The 25,443-nt window shown below is 39.5% G+C and overlaps 1 protein-coding gene across 1 annotated transcript in view; it reads right to left on the bottom strand.

The window, feature by feature from the left end:
• LOC149180045 (protein TIC110, chloroplastic-like) overlaps nt 1-25,443 on the bottom strand; it is a 207,922-nt gene that overhangs the window by 156,749 nt on the left and 25,730 nt on the right. Inside the window, exons 3-6 of the mRNA XM_089415874.1 lie at nt 19,957-20,080; nt 19,743-19,811; nt 19,448-19,546; nt 19,072-19,138 (exon numbers count right to left, since the gene is read on the bottom strand). Of these exons, the coding sequence (XP_089272000.1) occupies nt 19,072-19,138; nt 19,448-19,546; nt 19,743-19,811; nt 19,957-20,080 (359 nt within the window). The remainder of the gene's footprint in view (nt 1-19,071; nt 19,139-19,447; nt 19,547-19,742; nt 19,812-19,956; nt 20,081-25,443) is intronic.

The following is a 25,443-nucleotide window of genomic DNA, read 5'->3' as shown; positions in this document are numbered from 1 at the left end:
ATATCCAAAGGGATTGATGGTTGAAATTAGATCTCAACTTCACATGAGATAAATGGTTGAGATTTATCTAATTCGCAAATACAAAATAACCTTTGCATTTCATCAGATTAACTCACTTTTTCTTATAAAATATGATTATTTTATTAATTTCTTTAATTAAAACAATTTTGTTAAGGTCAAAGGTCCTTTGTATGACTTCCACACATCTAAACATTAGACCTGTGAAGAAATACATGTTTGATGCTACTATCATTAACACTTCCTCTTAGCAAGGAAATTGCTTCTCAAAGAGCCACTTAGAACAGATTTTTCCTCTATTCCTGGCACAATGTCCCATGCATCATCCTTCACCATGGCTTTTCTCCAAACCTGCTGGTTTTCTACCTCTTCAATCACTCTACTAATCAATGCAATGTAGTTTGAAAACTTCTTCAGAGGCTTGTTCTTCCTGAATGTGCTCCTAGGATCCTCCATATGCTCCTAAGCATCCCTTAGTGTCTACTCAAACCATCTATGCCTTCTAATATAACTAGAAGGAGCTACTGACTCTGCCCCATTTGAAGGTTGACTCCCTAAACTAGAAATCTTAGCATGTTGCTCTCCAATCGGAGCCTCCTGCTCCTCATCCTCTATCACTAGTGCTAGCAACTCATGAGACTTCCTGGCTGCCATGTTATCCTTGAACTTAACATTTATGCTCACAATTGTCTTCCTCTGCACTAATATGTGGATCTTGTAGCCTTTCAAGGTCTCATTGTATCCATCAAATATACCCTTCTCTCCTGAAGCCTCCAGCTTGTCCTCTTCTCCACAGGGACATGGATGTAAACTGGACAACCAAAAATCCTCAAGTGTCATATCTTTGGCTTCACCAATGTGAAAGCTTCATCAAGAGTCTTGTTCCCGAACTCGGGGGTGGGGTTCTCGAACCCGTCCTGGGTTCCCGTCCCTAAGTACCGGATTCGGGTATGGGTTCTTCTCATAAGAACCGGGTTCTTCTATGAAGAATCGGGTTCTCCAAAAAAAAAAATTGGGTTCTTTTCCTTTAACGGGTTCTTTGGGTTCTTTGGGTTCTTCGGGTTCTTTAGAAAAAACTTATATTAAAAATTTAATTTCAAGTAAATTTTTATATTGAAATTTTAAAAATAAAATTTAAAAATTAATAATATGATATTTATTATTAACAAATGTCAAAAAGTTAAAAGTTACTAACCCACAACCATCGAATTTCATTTTTGTTTTTGGTTGAGCTGTTCCGATTTACCCATTTCACGTGGGCGAGATGTCTTTGGTTCACATGCATCTTCGGCAGATAGACGCAAGACGAAGGATCCAATTGATTGGTGGTGGCTTCATGGTATTGATGCTCCTGGGTTGCAGCAATTTGCCATACGGTTACTTGGATAGGTAGCTAGTTTGGAGTTCCTCATCTTATTCAAAATTCTCAATTAAATATAGGAAATTAATTTTAAATTTTCATTTTAGTTTTAGTTTCTATTTTTAAATTTTTAATTAATTTAATGGGCTTCCCCTAATATTTCAGGTAGCTAGTTCTTCATCTTGTGGGACAATTTGGAGTACTTATGCCTTTATTCATTCAGTAAAGAGAAATAGGTTGGGCTCAAAAAAAGCAAAGAACTTAGTGTACATTCATAGCACACTACGTCTCATATCTCGAAAAGACCCGGGGTACAAGGAGGGTCCTTTCAAGAGATGGGACCAACACATAGATGATGCTATGTGTGTGGAAGAGGAGATACAACTAGATGGCCTTATTGAGCTACCTCCAATTGCTATGGATGAGCAAGAGCCTCAAGATGAGAGTGATTCCTACCTGGAGAGCATGCTAGCTGAAGATCTAAGTGATGTTGGTGACATGGACGTTGATGACATTGTTTGAGGAAGCCATTGTTCATTAGGCTCTAGCTATTTTTATTTTAGTATTTTAAAATTTCCTAGTTCATGTTTGGAGATGCCTCAAGGCAAATTTTGAATGTAGTATGACAATGGACATATATCATGATTCATGATTCTTATTAATATGTAAACACTGAATAGTTTTTTGGTGATAAATTTTGAAATTTCAATGTGAATGTTGAATGTTCAACGAAGTGCATGTTTAAATGATTAAAGTTTTCTTGTTTAAAGTTGAAAAATATACAAATTCAAATTTCATATATATTATTAATTATAATCTATAAAATATAATTATTAAAATTTAATATTATTATATTACCCGACGAACCCACGCACCCTGTTTCAAAAAACGTCGTCCCCGAACCCAAGCACCCTGTTTCAAAAAATGTCGTCCCCGTCCCCGTCCCCGAACCCACGTTTCCTGGCAACATAGAGCAAAACCAATGATGGATTGATTCTTTCTTTCCACAACCCCATTTGGTTGAGGATGTATGAGACTATCATCTCCTTCTTAATCCCTAACTCCTTGCAGGAATCCTTGAAATCATTGGAGGTGTACTCACCCCCTATCTCAAACCTGAAGACCTTGATCTTCTTTCCTATCGAGTTCTCCACTAGGGCCTTGAACTCCCAAAACCAACTGAAGACCTTGTTACCCACCAAAAATGGGTGACCCAGAGGGGAAATTTTCTCCTATCATCTCTCTCAGTTGTCCAGCTAACAACCCCTAATAGCCACTAGTAGTCGATGATGATGTGTCATTCATTTCTCCGCCACCTGCATCAATCATATGTTTCCTTGCCCATTTGGCAAGAGCACATGTTGGAAGGTGGGCTTCCAATCAAAATGTACCTTCATTGTTTTGCAATCGAGTGCTTATGCTTGTTTGTATTTTGGGCATTTGGCATGGATTTTGGGGTAACCTGGAAGGAGGAGGGTTTTGACCATTATCTTGTTCCTCATCCTAGTAATGGCCCAATGGTTATAGGAGGGGCACTACTTGGGAAACCCCAATTGAGATAGCGTAACCCCATCTCTCCCTATTCCATACTTACCACTTTCCATCTTACATTACAAGCCCCATATTCCACCTCCCTTCTTTGGGTTCAACTAACTATTGGTCCTTTGGGATCTGGCACCATATATCCTCATACCTGAGTAGAGCCCGAAGCCTTGCCCTAGGAGGTTGATGTAGCTAAAAGAGAAAAAAAAACCATATGATGGCCACATGCAAAAAAACAATAGAAGTTCAAAATGAAAAAGATGGACGGGACATGGACATTAACACGTGGGCAAAATCCTAGCATGAGCTCTACCTCACTCATTATGGCCATCACCCAATTCTTGAGCACATGTTTCTCTTCATAGTATGAGAAGGAACCCTTGCATGTCCCAACCATGGTGGGCAATGAGTTCCCTCACCATTAAGGGGGTAATAACTACTATACATCATACAAAGCACGATCTAACCCTTTCAGCTACAAGTAGTAATACAAAGAAAAATCAAGGAAAAGTAAAAGGCACACAAGAAGGGTGGAAAAAAAAGGCCGAGTTGGTAGCTCATGCATCCACGATTGCTCCCTCCCCGCACCTATACACTCAGGATGAGGATCCCATCATTGTTGGTCCCTTTCACCATGGCACTTGGCCATGAAGTCCTCTCCCATCCATTCCATCATCATTCACATGACGCCTATCAATTAAAGGGTGGACCACGGACATGTCATTTTCTCATAGGGATTTGAAATGTTGATTTTTGCGTAGCATTGGGAGGTATTTCCGCATGCCAAGAGGCCTCCTAAATTGGCCTAGAAGAATTATGGAAATTAACATAAAAAAATTATTTGTGGGCTTCATGTAGGTTCCAAATTGTAAAGTTGGCCCCACCATGAAAGAGTGTAACCCTTGGTCAAAATTTACCCATTTGATATGTATAAATACACAATGTGGTATCTTCATTGAGCAATTTGGATCATCACATACTCTCTTTTCTGTTCCAACCACATGTGCGAAGTCAAAGGATAAGATTCTTGGAGATCTAACTGAGCTAGTTCTTGACTATTTCGCTGAGTTTGACTTGTTGTTTAACCGAGATTTTTGGTCGAGTTCGACTGCATAAGAGGACAAGTTGACCACAGGTTTAACCACAAGTCAAAGTTGACCACAAGAGTCAACCGCAAGTCCAAAGTTGACCACATGAGATAAGTTGACTAGGCTAAAAACTTGAGCAAACTTGACAATTTCAGTGATTTCACTAGTATTCACTGGCTGAAATTTTGACAAGGTTTGACTAGTATTTAGACTTGGATTTTGGCACAGATTTCTAGACAATTTTTGTAATTGTAAACTTTGGCGAAGAGTTATTTCTCCTAAAAGAAAAGTTGTTGGGTTTCTCCCAAGTTTGGGTTTCCCAAGGTAAATATGTTGTCTCTATTGTGCACAGTTGTCTCTCTTTGATCATATTGCTTTTCACTGCATTACTGTTGAGATTTTCTATGTATAATTGCTCAATGATATCAGTGATGGTCGTCTCTTTATGATCATATTGCTTTTCACTGCATTACTTTTGAGATTTTCTATGTATAATTGCTCAATAGTATTGGTGACATAAAGATAAAATTGTTAAAGATCATTAGGTAGTAATTATCAGATCAGAAAATTGGTTTCTACTGTGCAGAAAATTCAGCATGATATCAGAGCCACGTGGAAAAAGCAGTTATTGAATACAACTTAAGAGACTAGTGTGATGGACTTCATTTTGTCAATATTAGCCCTAGAAGGAGAGTCGCAACCTAAGAAGAGAAGGATAGATGTTTAAGGAAAATGAGTTTGGAATACTTGTTATTCTAGAGAAGTTGAGTTCTATTTGTCTAAGGAAAGGCGAGTTCTGTGACTCACGAAGGGTTGATTTAAAGGGTTGAAAGGACTATTTGTCTAAAGAAGGAGCTGTAGTTGTGGAGGATATATTTTGTGGTGGAGAAGCAACCGAGAGCATTTAGGGTTGGTTGCAGTCATCTTGAGATCTGTTCTATTCAAAGAAGATCTGTAGTCCTAGAAGTGGGACCGAGTTGCCTCATGGACAAGGACATAATAATCCGTGAGCAATTTTAGGAGGGTCGAGTATCCTTAGGCCTATGTAAAGGCCAAACAGAACTTAGGAAGAACAGTGAGGGAACTTGTGGTGGACCAAGTGCCCTACAGCCAGTGGAAAGTTTGCTATAGCAAGTTGAGTGGGGCAGCTAGATAAAAGGTTGAAGGAAGAGTTGAGAAGGAAATTTGTTAGGCAAAGGAAGAGGCTAATAGTTGGATGATCAATGGTCGTTATGATCAAGAAGCTAAGGAGTCCTTATTGATGTATTCGTCTTGGAGCCATTATGCTTGCGTGGTACAAAAGTTGGAAGACTTAGGGTTTGTGTGAAGTAAACCCTAGAGAAGACTTGGAGACCACAACTTGCATTGAAGTCGTGGGTGAGAAATCCTATGGTTTGTCAGATGAAACCCTAGAGCAAGAATTGGAGTGTTAGATGCAAGTGGAGTTTGTGTGATGTATACTTGGTTTATATCCTTGATAACATGTGGAATGCAAGTGGGAGATCCAAGGGTAGACTTGTTGTTGATTTAGCTTGTTGTTGAGCCTTTGGTGTGGCTAGACAACTCGATGAATGGCTTGCTAAGCCTAATCTGCAAGATGAAGAAACCCTAGCCCTTATCTACCATGCAAGAAGGAAAGAAGCATGCATCAGCAACTGATGTTGAGGACAAATATGAGCATCCACCTCAGAAGAAGACAAAGGAATCTAAGCTTGATAAAATTGAAGATGGACTTCATCGATTTCTACAAGGAAGCAAGGATCAAGAGGGAGTTGACAAATCCCTACAACCCTCAACAATTTTCCTCTTAATCAAGAGATGAGCACTTCATATTTTGATCCCTTGATTATTATTAATTTTATTCCTTGGTCAGCCTCTTGTATTTGTATTTATTGCTTCGTTATGATTATTTCTTCCATGGCCTCCTAAATGAGGTTTGCACGTACATCGTGAAGCCTACCAAGGCAATGATTCTAGCAACAAATGGCAGCATCGAGAAGAATGAATCAAAGCTTGTGGCAAGAGGATTCTCCCATAAAGAGGGAGTACAAGGATATGTTTTGCTCCAGTCTCCGATGGATAGGCTCTTGTATGACCTAAGGGCTCGAGCATAAACTCGGCAAGAGTGATTGGTGTTTGAGAGGAGAAATTGTACAGACATCCAGTACCGTGCTAGATGACTGGAAAAGGTTCCAGAATAAAGGGAGTAGTAGTGGCAGAAGGACTTCCTTACGGAGAGAGGGAGCAACATTATCAAAAAGACTTGCTTATATGATAGAGAGAGAAGCAATGGCAGAAGGACTTGCTTATGTGACAGAGGGAGTGTTGATTTTCTAGTTGCACACAACTCTAGAACAATTTTGAAACTGATAACTACTTCCAATGATGCAATTTTGACTTCTTTAGAGCATTCCAAACATTAAGCAATTACACTTGAAAATTTCAACCATTAACTTCAGTAGAGCAATAGAGATCATAGTAAAAACAATGAAACAAGAGACAACAAAATTTCTTGGGGCAAAACCCCACAAGGGGGAAAACCCAGTGATATTTCCTTAGAAGAGAGAGTTCAATTCATCAAATTGTACATCAGAATATTCTAGTCAAAGATCAAACATTGACCACTGTAATTGCAAGTCAAACAAAGTCAACGAAGAGAGAAAGTCAACACACTGCTCACAAGTCAATGTCTAGACGGAGGGTCGAATTTCGATCTACAATCAATCGGTCAAAGGACCAAAATCCACTTTGCAACTCCTCAGTCAAAGCTTCAATCAAGCTATAGTAGACTCTTGGCCAATGCCCAAAAACATGTTCGAATTTCATCAACATAAAGGTCAACAATCCAGTCAAAGATTCGGCCTCCAATCCACAATTAAAGATTCAGTCAACAGCAATGATTCAAGATAAGTTAACACTGGTCAACATAAGTCAACGTGAGTTGGTCAATGCAGAACATAAATGATTGAACAAACTCCCCCTTATTCATCTTGATGTCCTTGATTTGATTCTTCAAGGAGAGGTTATGATTCAAATTGTTGACCTCGTACATCCCAACCAGCTTATCAAAGATATCCTTAGACTTCTTCAATTTTCCAACATAAGCAATTGATCCTTCAAAGAATCAATAAGAATCTTCTTGGCTTTGAGCTCACCTTTCTTGTATTTGAATTTTGGCCTTGGTAGCAACAAGAGCATTTTCCGATGGCTCAGTTTCTTTTCCTGGCACATATTCAAAGACATCATTATCATCCAATATCACTTCCACCCTGATCTTCCAAGCAGCAAAATTTGATGAGTCACCCAGCTTCTCTATATCCTTGAAGTAAGAGGTAGACATCTTGACCAAATCAAATAGGCTCCTTCAACTTCTTCCAAAAATGATTGCTTCAAAGATGATTGCTCTAGTCTCTTGTCTCCCTAGGCTTGTCTTCACCTCAGCGTGGATACCATGTTAATTGTCCATTGCTCCATGCTTAGTACAATCACTTAGCCCAATTCTTTCTTCAATAAGCAATTACTTTCAAATCAATTTGATCTTTCAGTAGCAAATAGCAATTGTAGATAGAACAGTAAATGCAATGTACAATAGAAGACAGCCAAGAACAATAACAAGAGACACAAGCTTTGGTCAAAGACCAAGGAAAAACCCCACAAGGGGGAAAACCCTTTCAAATTCTTCTTCTATTAGATTATCATCAAATGTTCAGCAGAGATACAATGTTCCAATTCAACAATAACGAGTCAAAGTGAAATCTTTGACCATCCAAGAGAGCAACCAACCAATATCCAAAAGATGAGCCTCAAAATCAAATCTAGTTAACAAGTCAAATTTTGCAATTCTGCCACAATCAACAACAGTCAACAATGCCCTAACCAGTCCACAAGTCAACGGTCAAACTTCCTTCAAAGGAGATCTGTTAGCATTCAAAAGATTCGACTTTCCTTGCTAGTCAAAATTCAGTCAAAATAGTCCCAAATAACTCGATCAAACTCAGTCAAAGGAAAGAGAACCATGCCGTCAACTTCAAATTTCAGTTGTCAAAGTCAACAATCAGTAGCAGTCAAAAGTGCCCAAAAAATCTCGGCTCCTCCACAGAAAAACTTCGCCTCCAAAGGTCGAAATTATGCAAGTCAAACTTGGTCAATGGACAACCAAACATAAAGTCAACGCAAAATTTCAGAATTGCCTCTATCCCTTCACACCGGTGAATTCGGTTACCTTCCTTCAGACTTGTATGAACCAATCCAAAGAAGAGAGAGAAGAAGATGTTTGTGATGAGATGCTCCAAATTGATGTGGCATTAGGTCTATTTATATGTGTTGGAGGAGACCTAATTTGACTTCTAGGCCGACCTGAACTGTTGTGCACATGTGGCTTTTCACATGAAAAATATATTTTTCCTGGACCAAATTAAATTCTTCCAAGGGAAAAGAGGGTTTTCTCTGAATGAGGAAAGTTGTCCAAAGGAGGGAATTTGTCCCTGAGCTGCCAAATCAACATCTCCTGTGAAAATTTGGAAGCCCACATTTCTACTGCAACAACTGATTAAGTTTCTTCTATTTGTTAATTACTAAACAAATTATTTACTGCATCCTACAACAAATACCGAAATTAATACATTGCAGCCTTCACCAAAAATTATATGCGGAAACAAGAAACAGAGCAAGAAAGAAATACACAACACATTACATTGTTATTTTTGGACAAATGTCCCGGAAAAACCCAATGAGGGAAAATCGATGCAGCAACTGAGGGTTTGTATTATTAAGCAATAGTTTTATAAATACAATTCGTTGGATGCCCAACTGGCTATTCGATACAGAGAGTAACTAGACAAAAAGAGTAGTGAGATGATCTCACCCTGTCACTAAAAGAACCGGCACTGATCTACGTTGGAGGTGAGCCTCTGCAGTATTGCATCAAGCCTACGTACTCACTACATCACTACCGCTAGGACTGCGCTGCACCGCCTTCTAATCCTCTGTTGGCTGGAAGCTTCAGCTTGCAGGCCTCCCGGTCTCACACCCCGTCTCTGGCACTAGATCCTAACTATTCCTCGGCAAAATTTCGATCTCCCTCTGAAGCTCTGCGCTGCCATAGCGTAGCTCTGCGTGGCCCAACATCAGCCTCTCTAGACGTCTCTCTGCCCTCTTTGACTTGTACTCTCCGGTGCAAGAAAACTTCCCCCCGGAAACTATCCCTGCCCCTCACTACAAGAAATCTCCTCAATCGATTCTCTAGCAACTGCTGCGTTGCCCTCTCTGAGAAATTCGATCTCTTGATCTCTCCCTGATGTGTTTTCTAAATGCCCCTCAAGCCTCCTCTTATAATCTTCTAATTGAGAACCAACGTCCCAGATTAGATTCTAATCAATGGCTCAGATCATTTTGGCTTGATCTTCATCTTCTTCTAGAAGTTTCACCCTCGGTTTGACTAATACCCTTTAATTATTTTAATTTCCTAAGTTTAGACTTAGGCCTCCATTAAAATAATTAATTATTTTAATAAAACCTTCTCTGGGTGGAATTTCCCAAAACGATTTATGAGTATTGTAGAATGCATGTGTCCTAGCCTCCCTGCAAATTTTGAGGCTTAGAGCACATCCGATGCTACAGAAATCAACATCTCCAACTTTGTACTGGAGCAATTGATATTAAAATTTTATTTAAAATAGATAGCATTCAGCACACTATTAAAACAAGAAATCAATTTTGATAGATGTAAAACGAGATATTACAAAGTATGTTTCAACACTTGATATAAAACTCAACCAAGTCATCGAGTACTCTAGCTTCAAACTTGCCTCGGTATAGAATTTGAGGCAAATTGAATCACTAGCAATTCAAACTTGTCTGACTCACAAGTACTTGCAAGTCAAACTCTGAGCCATGAGTACATGCCAAATTTTTCTCAATTTGGTGAATTTTACTCGCAAGACCAATGAAAAACTCAATGCACCCTTTTATACCTTTATATAACACAAAAATGAAAAAATAAATTGCCATTATGCTTAGAAAATTAATATAGTTTTTCCCCAATTTTTTTATTGTCCAATTCAAACTTTTACTCTCCAGACACACCTCGTTTTTCATCAACATATGTTTTGCAACCTCATTTTCAACCAACGTTATCAAAATCGGTAGAGTCAATGATCCGAATTGGATCCATAAAGAACTGTCAAAGGAACCATGACTATATCAGGTCGGGACGAACATCAAAGAAATCAGAATAGCGATCAAAAACACCCCTGAATTAGTGGCAATGGCAGCCAGCGTGGAACAATGAGGACCTCTGTCAAAGCGCGCTGACCAAGGCCCATGGAGACTGCGCAGGAGGCCGAATTAGCCCCTGGAAGGCCCAGATCGAGAAACAGAGGTGGATTTTGATCGCTAGGCGAAAAGGCTTGAAATGGGGAAGCCTCGAGCATTCGGTCGCGTGGGGAGCCAGATAACCGTAGGGAAAAAAGCAAAAAGGCTAAAAACTAAAGGCGGGACCCGCTCCGAAACCAGCGGTATTGATTAGGGGCTCCTTCAATGGTAAGCGGTTTTCGATGGAAGCGAAGCGATCCCACTCACCGATTGACGCATGGCGAGCGGAGGAGAGAGAAAACCGCCACTCATCGCGCGCTAACAATCGAGCAAGTCAACCGCGCAAAATGAGCGGACGGCGTTGGATCTGGGGGATCCAAATCGGATGGCTGAGAACGCACCCGATGGAGAAGCAGAATCGACGAGGGATTAAGCCGCATTTTGTAAAGAATTTGAGGTCCGTTTGACTGCCACGGTGGAGGAAGACTCATTTCACGACGTAACCAAAGAACTGAACCGATGAAGCATGCTAGCGCATTACAGGAGGACATGTGGCCACTTCCTGTGAGCCTGATGATGACACTGAACAAGGAACTCCAAGCGCAGCTGCAGAAGGCGATTCGACGGAGGTGGAAGAGGAATTGAACAGACATGGGAACAAATGGCTTTAAAAGCCATCAACAGAAGACAGAACATAGGATACAGAGAGGGACAGAGTACCCCGAGAGACATTGAGACCAGAATCCCGGAGGAAGACAGAACACAGAGAAAAAGAAAGTGAAGCAGAAGCAGAAAGAAGACAGAGGGTCGAGCTAACCAAAGGCAACGTCGAGCACCAGAGAGCTTGAGAGTTTCAAGCCATCCCTGAGAGGATCTGTCAGACCCAAGAGGTCAAAAGCTGGTAGGCAGAAGAGTCTGTGCACTCCAGTGGCTTGGGGAATCCAAGAACCACCCTGCCAAGCAAAACTGTTCCAGGAGACTTATATTTAGTCCCTGCATTGTAATTCTCTGCTTAAGACACAATAAAATAAGGCCACCACTGAGAGTTGGACCGGAGATGTAGCCCTGGAGGATAGGGTGGACTCCTTATTAATTGCTTGTGTTCTTGTATTTGCTCACTGTATTTCTCTGTTGTTTTTCCATTTCAATTGTCTGTGTATTGGCAATCTGATCGATCCGTTGCTTAAATAACATAGACACACACACCAGCATATGAGTCTGTAATACCCTTATTTAATAAATCTTTAATTGAGGTCACTCATAGGGTGATTATCAGATCAAGTGGTATCAAAGCTTTAGGCTGTAAGGTTAGACAAGCTTGTGTTGGTTTAGCTGTTGAATGCTCACTAGATCAAAGCTCAAATTAGGAGAAGGAGAGTTGGTGGAAACTAATCCTGAAATTGGGAGAGTCTATCCTTGGAAGACAATGTCAGAAGAAGGTTCTATGGGCCAACCCTCAATTCATAAAAAGTTTCCTAGCTATAAAGTCTACGGTAGATGAAATGTATAAGGACTTTAGAAGGCACAAGGATAAAGACTCCTCGGATTCTAAACAAGATAAAGAAGAAGATGAGTCTCACTTCCATGACCACTCCAAAGGAAAAGGGAAAGTGGAAAGCTTTCTCACACCTCCTAATAGCCGTGTGCATAATAAGAAAGCATCTTTAATCAAACTAGATGTTAAATTTGATTTGCCTATATATGATGGAGAGCTAAATGCTGAAAAGTCGGACAATTGGATTAGACAAATTGATGTGTATTGCAGAGTATAGGACATAGACTCAGACAAGAGTAAGATTCAGCTAGCAAGCCTACGCCTAGGAGGCACTGCCTTGGTTTGGTGGGAAGGCAAAACCCAAGCTGATATGAAAAGACATGGTAAGACTATCTCTGTCTGTAGTGAATTTGTTTCTGCAATCAAAGAGCAGTTCTATCCATTGCCTACATGCAACAAGCCATGATGAGTTGGCAAACTCTTCGACAGTTGAAAGGGCAAAGTGTGCAAAGGTATACTCAAGAATTTAGAAAGAGAGCATTGATGTTGGGTATCTCATTAGACTCACCAGAGACTCTTTTGAAGTACATTGGTGGTCTACACAGCTACATGAGGCATACCATCCTCATGTTCAATCCCACTAGTATAGATGAGGTATCTGTACAAGATACTCATCTAGAAGCTAGAGGAAAGAATGGAAATCCAAAAGTTGGGGGACCATCCCAACCCACTGCAAGCAAGAGCAAGGAGAAAAGAAAGCAAAAGTGGAAAGCAAGGAAGGCTAACACTGCACAGAAAAGCAAACCTTCATGCACTGACTGTAAAAAGGATGGGCATGATGATGAGCATTGTTGGATTGTACATCCAGAGCTGAGACCTAAGAAGTCTGAGGGCAAGAAGAAGAAGACTGATGCAGCGATTCAAAAAGATCTGGGGTCAGACTCGGGAGATGAAACAACTATTGCAGCCACAGGTATAAAAGGAAGAATTCTGAAGCATCTACTAGTAATTCTGCTCAATCTGTTATTGATGAAGAAAATGAGAGAAAAAGACATGAGCTTTTCCATATTCGAGTTATTTCCAAAAATCAAAATATTGATACTTTATTTGATAGTGGTTCACAAGTAAATCTAATTTTTGAAACAATTGTAAAGAAATTGAGATTAGCAACTACACCACACAAAAAACCATACCCATTAGGATGGTTGAATGATAAAGCACAACTACAAGTGACTAGACAGTACAAACTCAAGTTTTCTTTTGGGTTAGCGTTTGTAGATGAGGTTGAGTTAGACATAATTCCTTTGGATATATGTGGAATTGTTTTAGGAAGTCCTTACTTGTATGATAGAAAGGTTATCTTCTATAGAGCTAAGAACAAGTACCTGCTTGTTAAAGATGGAATCGAATACTTTGTAAGAGCTCACAAGCTCAAGAATAATTATACTCTCATAAACTCAGGGCAGATGAAAAAAATGATAAATTCATGCAAACAATTCTTACTGATGGTTGTGAAGGAAAAGAAACCTGATAAAACCAATGTATTTGAAGGTTGTAATGCTAAACAGCAAGCTGATATAGAAAAGGTTGTTTCAAAGTATGATGTCTTATTTCAAGAACCTAAAGGTCTGCCACCCAAAAAGGGAATAGTACATGATATTATTTTGCAGCAAGATGTGCCATTGCCTAACATTGAGATGTACAAGTTGTCTGCTTTAGAGAATGCTGAAATCAAGAAACAGGTGCAGGGGTTGCTCGAGAAGAGGTTCATCAGGCCTAGCACATCACCATGTGGGTCACCAATCGTTTTGGTGAGAAAGAAAGATGGCTCGTGGAGAATGTGCATTGATTACCGAGCACTGAATAAGATAACAATCAAAAATCGTTATCCCCTTCCTCGCATAGATGATCTTTTAGATCAATTGAAGGAAGCCGTTTATTTCACCAAGCCGGATTTGCACAGTGGATACCATCAGGTCAGGGTTGCAGAGCAAGATGCATGGAACACTGCTTTCAAAACAAAGCAGGGATTGTATGAATGGTTGGTTATGCCTTTTGGCTTGACCAATGCTCCTGCTACTTTCATGAGATTAATGAATGATGTACTCAGACCTTTTCGTGATGATTTTGTTATTGTGTACCTGGATAACATTCTGATTTTTAGTAAAACGTTGGAAGAACATTTAAAGCATGTTAAGCAGACATTAGATGTTTTGAAAAGAGAAAAAATTTATGTTAAACTCTCAAAATGTGAATTTGGCAAAACATCTCTAAACTACTTGGGTCATATAGTACGGGGAGGTGAACTGAAAATAGATCCCTCTAAAGTGACAATCACTGTAAACTGGCCTAAACCCAAGTCTGCTACAGAAGTGAGAAGTTTCTTAGGAGCAGCACAATATTGGAGGAAGTTCATTTCTAACTTTTCCTCAATTGCAGCTCTCGTACATGCTTTAACAGGATTGAAAAAGGTGTTTCAGTGGGGAGGCAAACATCAAAAAGCCTTTGACACCTTGAAAGAAAAGATTAGTACAGCACCTGTAAGGCTGTACTAGCACTGCCTGATCTGCAAAGACCATTTGAGATCCAAATTGATGCCAGTGACTATGCCATGGGAGCAGTGTTGACACAACACGGTAAACCCATATGTTACCATTCTGAGACTTTTAATCCTACAGTGGTTAATTATCCTACATATGATAAAGAATTGTATGCATTAGTTCAGAGTGTGAAAAAGTGGAAACATTACTTAATGAGCAAAGAGACAGTAATACACAGTAATCATCAACCACTTCAATATCTACACTCCCAAACTAAGTTGCAGCAATCAAGACATTACAGATGGATGGGTTTTCTACAACAGTTTCATTTAGTCATCAGATATAAAAAGGGCATACATAACAAGGTTGCAGACATGTTATCTAGACCCATTATAAATGCATCTACCATACTTAAGCATAATTCTGTGCTACATGAAAGCTACATTGAACAATATGCTCAGGATATGGACTTTAAATATGTATATGCAACTTTGAGTCAAGGCAAAAGAGTAGAAGAATTGGATTATCATGTGAAGGACCGACTCTTATACCATTGTGGGAAACTCTGCATTCCACAAACTGAGAGAGCAAAGATAATTAGGGAAGCACACACTTCTTTGATATCAAGTCACTTTGGGGTAAGTAAAACAGTTGCACAGCTGCAAAGATTTTTTTATTGGCCGAAACTGAATGAGACAGTTTCTAGATATGTAAGAGGGTGTGCTATGTGTGCTAAAAGCAAGCCCACTCTTAATGAGTTGTAGGAAGACAGTGTTGGACAGGAAGGTGAAGAGAACGTGCAGGGGAGATGTGGAGTACCTCAAGATTGGGCTCAAAGGTTGAAAGCCAAGCAGTGCGAAGTGGATTGAGATTGGGCAAGTGAAAAAACAATATCTTCACTTAGTCGATGCTTGAAAACCAACTTTTGGTGGTCCAAAAGCTTTTTCAGTGGGAAGGTCGTGATCCGAATTGGATCCATAAAGAACTGTCAAAGGAACCATGACTGTATCAGGTCGGGACGAACATCAAAGAAATCAGAACAGCGATCAAAAACACCCCTGAACCAGTGGCAATGGCAGCCAGCATGGAACGACGAGGACCTCAGTCAAAGCGCGCTGACCGAGGCCCATGGAGACTGCGCGGGAGGCCGAATTAGCCCCTAGGAGGCCCGGATCGGGAAACGGAGGTGGATTTTGATGCGCGATTAGCTAATCGCACTGCGCGAAAAGGCTTGAAATGGGGAAGCCCCAAGCACTCGGTCACGTGGGGAGCCAGAGAACCGTAGGGCAAAAGGCAGAAGGGCTAAAAGCTAAAGGCGGGACCCGCTCTGAAACCGACGGTATTGATCAAGGGCTCCTTGAACAATAAGCAGTTTTGGATGGAAGCGAAGCGATCCCACTCAGCGATCGACGCGTGGCCAGTGAGGAGAGAGAAAACCGCCGCTCATCGCGCGTTAACGGTCGAGCAAGTCAACCACACGAAATGAGCAAACGGCGTTGGATCTGGGGGATCCAGATCAACGGCTGAGAACGCCCCTGATGGAGAAGCAGAATCGACGAGGGATTAAGCAGCAGTTTGTAAAGAATTTGAGGTCCATTTGACCGCCATAATGGAGGAAGACTCGTTCCACGACATAACCGAAGAACTAAACCGACGAAGCAGGCTAGCGCATTACAGGAGGACATGTGGCCACTCCCTGTGAGCTTGATGATGACGCTGAACAGGGAACTCCAAGCGCAGCTGCAGAAGGCGATTCGACAAAGATGGAAGAGGAACTGAACAGACATGGGAACGAATGGCTTTAAAAGCCATCAACAGAAGACAGAACATAGGATACAGAGAAGGACAGAGTACCCCGAGAGACAGAGAGACCAGAATCCCGAGAGGAGGACGGAACACAAAGAAAAAGGCAGTGAAGCAGAAGCAGAAAGAAGACAGAGGGTCGAGCTGACCAAAGGCAGCGTCGAGCACCAGAGAGCTTGAGAGTTTCAAGCCATCCCTGAAAGGATCTGTCAGACCCAAGAGGTCAAGAGCTGGTAGGTCGAAGAGTCTGTGCACTCCAGTGGCTTGGGGAATCCAAGAACCACTCTGCCAAGCAAAACTGTTCCAGGAGACTTATATTTAGTCCCTGCATTGTAATTCTCTGCTTAAAACACAATAAAATAAGGCCACCACTGAGAGATGGACCAGAGATGTAGCCCTGGAGGATAGGGTGAACTCCTTATTAATTGCTTGCGTTCTTGTATTTGCTTACTGTATTTCTCTGTTGTCTTTCCATTTCAATTGTCTGTGTACTGGCAATCTGATCGATCCATTGCTTAAATAACATAGATACACACACCAGCATATGAGTCTGTAATACCTTTATTTAATAAATCTTTAACTGAGATCACTCATGGGGTGATTATCAGATCAGTCAATCACATTGACGAACAAGGTAAGTCAATCACATAAATCCTTATATATAGGATTCCTGCAAAAGACTAATATCTCTAATTTTCTTGATCCAATAGACCTTCAAGGCATGACTGCAAAATAAAGACAAAAATGTCATGCCTAGACCAAACCAAATATAGACTATGCCACTACAAGCATATATCCATTATATCGTCATAACCCTAAGCATGATGCATGCTCCCATGAAATAATTGTACCAAGGAAATTAATCCTTAGACACAACTGACTTTTCGAAAAAGTTAAATATGTATTTTGATAAAGTATTTAGAAAACAAAAATAACAGACAGGACTAGATGGATTGTACAATCACAGATTTTGGCACAAACATGTTGCATTAACTTCTAAAGGATGCTAGGTATATTAATTAACTGCAAAATAAAGCCACCTTCCTCTCTAGCCACTAACAACTGGAAAACAGGATGCAACCACAGACTATTCCTAAAACTAACTGCCATCTTTCGATATGTTAAGGTTCATGAAGTGAATACAACCTAGAGTCATGACTCAAGAGCTTCCTAAAGTAAATCCTTTCACATTGCTACCACTGTTAGATAGATCAGTATAAAGCCTTCTAAAGTTCTACATCTTTAACCACTAATAAAACTAGAAGCAGGATGCAACCACATTAATCACAAAACCAGAAATGTCATCTTTCAATATGTTAGTTCCATGAAGAGAATACAACCTATTGTCATAAATCAAGTCCTACCTCAAGTAAAGGTCTTCATCCCCATGAATGTTAGATCAATATCCTCAATATCTTTTAATGTCAAATAAAAAGCATATTTTGAAACTAAATCATGTTGGTCGACATAATATTTACATCTAAGTTGCAGTAAACACCTACTAGAGAGTGTTCCAGTACCTGAAACATCTAGAAACACTGAAACCGGCATGAAAAGCCTTATAAAATCCACCAGCTATACCATACGGTGTTTCCTAGAACTGCCATACCTTATCTGAAACACCCAGAAGGCACAATTTAGAAGGAAATGCCACCAGCTGTATCGTGCAGTGTTTCCTAGAAATGCTGTGCCATACAGTGTTTTCTAGAAATGCTGTACCATGTGACATTTCCAGGCAATGCTGTATTGTATGGCCATGGGCATTTCAAAGGTGTTTCGCTGATTTCCAATGAAGTTTCTGAAAGCTTTTGGTCCCACGAAACACCCATGACAAGGCATGTGACCCATAGGCCAATATTGACCTATCTGCATTACAAAGATTGTATGGTCTGGCTGACTGTTTCCATAGCATTTCAGTGATTTCCAGTGACATTTCAGGTACTTTTCTGAAAGTTTTTGGGCCCACAAAAGCACCCAGGAAGAGCATGGGACCCATAGGACAATATCGCCCTTCCACGCCAATGACACTTTAAGACAAAACAGTGATAGGGAATCAACCTCTAAGGAGATTATCACCTTATTAATTGCTGGTAATTGAAAAAGGCAAGATTATTATTATTATTATCCAATTTTAAGGTCACGGCCAAGCCAGACACCAAATTGGTGTATGAGATCCCCTTGTTTGTGGGACAAGGGATCCACCTCCGTGCAGCGATTTGACTGCTACGAAGGTATACATACTCTACCCCCCTCTGGTTTTGAACCTGTGACCTCTTAGGAGGAAACACATGCTCTTAACCATTAGGCTTAACCATTAGGCCCACTCATGATAAAGGAGAATGTCAACTTTTACTTATTTTTAACATTATCACTAATTGTTTCAGGGTGTACGGGTGGTTTCAAGTTCCAACCTCATTGGACTTTAAATGGAGAAAGTAGGATTCCATATCCTATTCAAAATTTAGCAGAATTAACAGTTTTCCAGATTTCAGGGTTCAGGATTGGCGAGATTGCAGTGTTTCCACTGGATTCTATCATGTATGAGGGTATGGTATTATCATTAGTCAAGACCACCAATCTGTGATATTTTACATCATGTAGCCATCTATGAGAGTTAATATAGACATGGATTTCCTTCTAAAAGTCATTTCTGTATCATTCTTATTTTCTTGCAAGATAAAGTGTTATTTAAAAACAAACATAAAAAACTAATATTTATGATTATATTGTATTTCCCCTGAGGGGGGCTGTCACGTTTCCAGTTGTTACCCATTTCAGAAACTTGTACACATTTCCATGTTTCATGCAACTTAGATTTACAGGCTCATGTTAAACATGTGAAACGTGTAAATTACTAAATAAAAGTACAATGGTTTGTAAATAATGTGATGTAAAAGGGAATGTACAACTCACCTTTTCCAAGTGAACTCAATCTGGACAGGAACAATCTTTGTGCATTATCTCGAACAGCAACCTCAACCTTAAAGCAAAACAATACAACAGAAAAATAAATGACTTCGGATCATCATTTTACAACATATAATGCAATTACAAATTTAGTAAGGAAAGCTAACCATCTTCCAACATATCCCAGTATTGCTAGCATATTAGAGGAAACAGCAAATAGTCATACCACTAATCAATGGAATAATAATGTTAATATTTAGCTGAAAAATCCTTCTTCAGTGTTTCCAGAGTCAACAATACAAGTAACATACAAAATGTCGGTTCTAAATTTCCTAATGATTTCAAAACATTACCAACAAACAAATAAGAATATATCTTATACCTGAGCATTGGTTACTTTGAAAACACGCTTCCAAGGTAAAAGAAATGTTGATGCATCTCCAAAAACAAGGTTTGAAACATAAACCAACTTTTGAAATGCCTGCATTCAGATTCCATGGAACTCAGAAAAGACTCACGCAGATCTTCAAATAAGAGACCTTTTGAAATATCCCTTCGTGAATTATAGCATATGGGCTGTGATTGCTGCTAGCATCCTATTTTCTTTCCTTTCTAAAAAAGGATAGCGTTCAAATGATGGCTCAGATAAGAGAAAAATAATGTAGTATTGTACTTACCCTGCGTTCCGCTATTACAGCATCACGATCTCCTGTTTCAAGCCTTTGCCTGAAAATACGTCTTCCAATCTATGAAAAATTTAAGTGCACAGGTAATAAAGAAGCATTAGTCCTGGCAAAAAAGATCATAAGCTCCATTCAGTCCAAAATACTGTTTAGAAAGAAAAAAAATATGTGATGCATTTTTCAAATAAAAAGATTACATCACTCATACTTCTATATGCACAGCTGCCGCATCAGGGTCATCTATACCAAGAGCCTTTTTGAATTTGATTATTGATTCTGCCTCATCACCTTTGAGGTCCTCATTGCCAGAAGGAATAATAGAAGAAACATACCTGAAGAAAGCATTAAGCAACAAACACTTGACTACAAAAACAAGAAGACAAGCTGAACATATAACGAGGGTGATTAAAAATGCTATGAAACCAATGTAGATTGCCCAAAACACTGACAGCCAAATCTTAATTATTAATCATCAATAAATTCAAAAAGGAAATGGCCTCTGACATGTAAAATACAAACAGACTTGAAAACAGCCCAATTCACAGAAGCACGAGACAGGGAATGGAGGAGGAAAAAAGACACCCATCTTCCTCTCAACACAACCTGTTAGGGCTTCGCCAACATGCAGAATAAGGCATGGTGGCAAACAGAGGAGGGGAAGTTGTTGTATTCGGGTTAAGCACAGAACCCAGGTGTCTCTAGCAAATAACCTGGTTGTTATTTTGTAGATAGGGGAGCCTACTAGTAGCTGGTGACTTGGATGTAGGCTTATGGTTGATTCTATTTCTGCCTTGGCTTCAATGGGCTTTGCAAGGGTACCATAGGATGCCATGCCCGTGATTCAAACCAATTTGCATACAATGTTGAGAATATGCGCATGAAGGGCACTGAAATTAGCTTTTTGCTGCAGGAGTGTCTACAGATGACTAGTAGGGTTCACACATTGCAACAGCAGTATTGTGTGGAATCATGCTCTTATGATGGCTAGACTACGCTCCAGCTGTCATTTTTTTTTGGACTCCCACAGGTTAAATTATCTCGCAGTTTGGGCCACAGAACTTGGTCTTCATTTGTGGCCCAGGTATGTACCAGGTTTATATTTGAGATTAAGAGCTGCTATGAAGCAGGTTTCGGCAATATTAGGAACTGGAGATTAGGTTAGGCCAAAAGCCATGATTACCTGTCCTCCCAAATCATCTCAATGATCTCCATCATCATCTAGGTTCTAGAACAATGCAACATCCATAAAACAGGGTCAAGGGCAACCTGGGGGCATTCTAGGTCTTGTTGTTGCCTAAGATGCACACCTAGATTAATGTGGAAAAAGTCCCCAATCCCACCAAGTGTGTTCTTTAAGGCGCAACGCTCAGAGAAGCGGCAGTCACCTATTCCCAACTCTCTCCATTTAGACTCTCTCCTAGCTAAGTCAAGGGGGGCGGTCCCTAAAAATATCTAAAGGAATACTTGTTAAGGATAACAGGGTCTAGTAGATAATAGGCAAGGAAATCACCATTCAATATTACTTGAATATGAATTAGAGATTAATTAGCAAGTACAAGTGTTTATGAGCATGTAAATATCAATGAAATCAACGAGATATCCAGCAAGATAACATATGAGAGACCAGTGCCTTTAGATAGTGCTCAAAGATAAATTATGGTACTTGCAAATGAAAAATGATCTTTCAAGTTACAAAAATAGAAATGCTGCAAACCAAGCATTAGTCAAAACCAAAATTAACAACTTAGAGATACGAGCAACAAGATTTTTAAAATAGCACTTGCAAGAGAAGAAAGCTTGTACTCAAACAGAAATGCTCCAATATGGTACAATCAATAAAAGACAATGAGAATGAAATTTAAATAACCAATTATAAGGATATTGAAAAGAAACTTGCAAGTAAATGGTTAGCTCACAATCTAAATTGTACAATAACTAAATGCAAAATGAGAAAAAGTTATCAGTGTGTGTGAGATCAAGTGGTCTTGGTAAGTTTTATTATATGCCTAAACTATGGTTTGACTTCCCTAAACTCCTTCAACTTGGTAAGGACTAGCAGGTAGTTGCAAGAAGGGCTAAGCGAGAAGGCTATGGTCTCATTAACGATACCCCCTTAGGACTTCAAAGCAACCCGTGTGCCTTCGTTCCTACAAGAGCTCGGCCACAAGAGAACTGTGAGATAACACATTTTAACCTTTGATCCAAACTCAAAGCTAGGAAATTGAATGACAGTTAGGGAAGGTTGTCCTAAATTTCTATCAACCAAGTTTATGCTTGCAGGTTAATTTTAGAGAATGCAAACTAGATCTAAAATGCAAATTAGACGTGAAGTTAATGCAATTGCTTCAAATGAGATACAACTAAAGTGAAATTCTTCACAAGTGAAAGATCTTAAAATTTATCAATAGAAAATACCATTCCACTTAAATAATCAAATTAGCAATTAGCACTTTGAGCCCAAATTATGATATTATAATGAGATTAGCTTATGCCAATGATCAATGAAGCAATCAAAAATCTACCAATGAAACAAAACGACCTGTTGTTGCTCAAATTGTACACTAGATTGCAACAACGCTCAAAGCAGGGGTTGTCACTTTGATCCCTGTCCTCTCTGTTTAAGTTGTCTCTAAGTTGTCTCCTAAGGGGGATAGTCCCTATGGATGAAGAGATGAACTACTTGTTGGAAACCAACAAGTAAAGGAGACACAAATGAATGGCCTAGTAAGTTGGTTAATATTAATAGGAATGTATGATTATTAAGCACCACTTGATTAGATATATTGAGATTATTAGTTAGAGACCAGTGTCCTTAAGATTGATTACTTGCACAATTTGAGTTATATTCTATCCTATATGAAGTGCAAGACCTAGTTCTATGTGAGATGCAAGCTCTTGGTTACTTTTAATTATATGCCTAATCTAGGTTTATCCTTCTTCTCAATTATTTTGGAACTAGTCTCGAATGGAAGTTGTAGACAGAAGTCTACAAGAAGGAGGCTAAGGCCTCATTAACAATACCTCTCATGGAGTTCTAACCACCTAGATGCCTTTGTTCCTACAAGGGATTGCCCACAAGAGAACTGCAAGGTCACCTATGTTAACTGCAAATGAAGATCTAGAGTCCAGAAACTGATTGAAGCAGGTTGTCCTATCTTCTTACAACCAAGCTTATGCTTGGAGGTGAATTTTAAATGCACTGCTAATCCTAGAATGAAATGCAAGATATGAGTGGTCGCTTCAATGAGATTATTAAGTGGATTACGTACTTCAAGACAAATTATTTAATATCCAAACATTTATAGTGATATTCAAATTAAAATCAATTAGGTGAAGCACTTAAAAAACAATGTTGCACAAAGCGGGGACGAAACGGGGACGTTTTTTGGAAGCGGGGACGCGGAAGTGTCATTTTCCAAAAATCTAGGAAGCGAAGCGTCTGCAGAAGCGTCTACTATATATATATATATATATATATATATATCTTTGCATTTATACTCAAAACAAACATCCCAAATACCAAATTAGTTGTAGATGACATGAAAACATGCATATTTTTGCATAAATCAACATAGATATGGCATCCATGATTCCATTGTAGTTACTAGTATGTACATCAATGATTAATTATTCGAACATCAACCATCTATATTCTAGCAATTACAAACATACATCAAATTTTTAGGCATATTATAAAACATAAAACATTTAAGCATATTATAAAACATAAAACATAGAGCATATTATGATTTATCTAGCAAGTGAGCAACTATCAAAATTTGTCATGTCCAAAATTCAAATAATAATGTTTACAAAATATGTCACTTGGTCACCGCCAAGACAAAAAAGGTTCAAATTCACAAGCCTACAAGTCTAATGATTAATCTATGACAAAAGTAGTAAATTGTGAATATATCTACTAATCTCTCCTCCTTCCACCACGAAGAGAACATGGCGGCTGGCCTCCAAGTGGTGGCAATGAAGAAGATGCTGCCTGTGAAAGTTGTGGCACTGAAACTGATGAAGATGAACCCCCTGTTGTTGGTGTTGAACCATGGAACCTAGGAACCAAGGGACCAAATGGGGGTGGCATCTTAACACGATCATCATCATCCTGGAATCACTCAAAAAAATCATACAAAAAAAACACTAGTTTACAAAAAAAATTAAAAACATGAATTAGAGAAATGATTTAAAAGGAAAATTCATACCACAATGGACATACCTGGATAAGAGCATCCTCTAATTGCTCTAATCGCAAAACTCCATCCTCCAAATGGGGCTCCTCTGGATTCTTGTCCCAAATCTTAAGGCCTTTATTAGTCTTTGCATCATCACCGTAATGGGACAACAATCGCAAGTTGTAATGAACATAAACCAAGCTCTCTGCCCGGTCTAAACTCAACATGTTCCTATTAACACTATGGATGAAAGAATAAGAGCTCCAACACCTCTCTGCAGAAGAAGTGTTTACCACCTGTGATAGCACCCGCAATGCAAAATTCTGTAGAAGTGGAGTAGCCCCTCCATGCATGTTCCACCACTCAAGAGAAGAAAAAGTCTCTCGATCTCTAATTGCATACATGCTCCCAAATGGACCAGTGTTAAGCGTATGGCAGCCTCCTACTCATCAGAGACTAATTTACTCAATGCAATCATATATTTTTTGTGAACGTCTTGATCTTGGTGTGGTTTTCTCCTGCTTTCAACACCAGTCCTGCTTCAACCCCAGCTGCTGGTGTTGAAAGCCATGATGGATGGTAGTATTTAGGTGTCAAAACATATGTTAATGCATGCAATGGAACATTTAGCATTTCCCATCAGTTTTCCACCTTTGCACGAATATAATTGTACAAGGTGATATCTCTAGGCTCAACAATGTCTTTAATCTACCCCAACATGCTTTCCATTTGCTCATACACCTCCCCAATTATTGGTCGATCTGAATCTCCAAACTTGATCATGTAATAAATTGGTTTGGTGAATTGCAAAACATATTTAACCTGTGACCAAAAGTACATGTCAAGAATAGTGTCCTTGGCTGCATTAGCACCATCTCTATCAGTGTTAATTTCATCCCATGTTTCAGCACACACCATATTAGTTAAAGCTTGTCTCACCTTCACTAGCCGCCTCAAGGTGAGGTAATAGCTGGCAAATCTTGTTTTTGCAAGTTTAAGCAACTGCAACTTGGAGTAAGTGCCATAGAAGTAGTTTATGCTCTATGATGAATTTAATGAGTTGCTTCCCTCTCCCGTAAATCTCATTAATCCACCCACAATCTTTATGCTTCCCAATATCATGCATCAAAAGGTTCAATGTGTGAACCAGGCACCCAGACCAAAAGATGTGTGGATGAGTAAGCTCAATAATTTTTCCTGTTGCCTTACAATTTGTTGCATTATCTGTGATCACTTGAACCACATCATTCGAACCAATATCTTTGATTGATTGCAATAGGAGATCTGCAATGTTTTGTGAAGATGCACTGATGGAGGAGGAGTCATGACATGTAATAAATACTGCACCACTAGCAGAAACACCAAGAACATTTATCAAATGTTGGTTTCTAATATTTGTCCACCCATCTGATACAATGGATGCCCCACAATCTACCCACTCATTTGTAACCGTGTCAAAGCTCTTTGAACCTTTGCTTTTTCTCTTTCTAATAACAGTGTTCTAGCTTTCTCAT

Source organism: Pinus tabuliformis, chromosome 3_2, assembly GCF_031772625.1.
Source record: "Pinus tabuliformis cultivar Carrire ecotype Pingquan chromosome 3_2, CPIR1, whole genome shotgun sequence".
In the NCBI taxonomy this organism is placed as follows: Eukaryota; Viridiplantae; Streptophyta; class Pinopsida; order Pinales; family Pinaceae; genus Pinus; species Pinus tabuliformis.
This window is presented reverse-complemented; position numbering and strand designations above follow the sequence as displayed.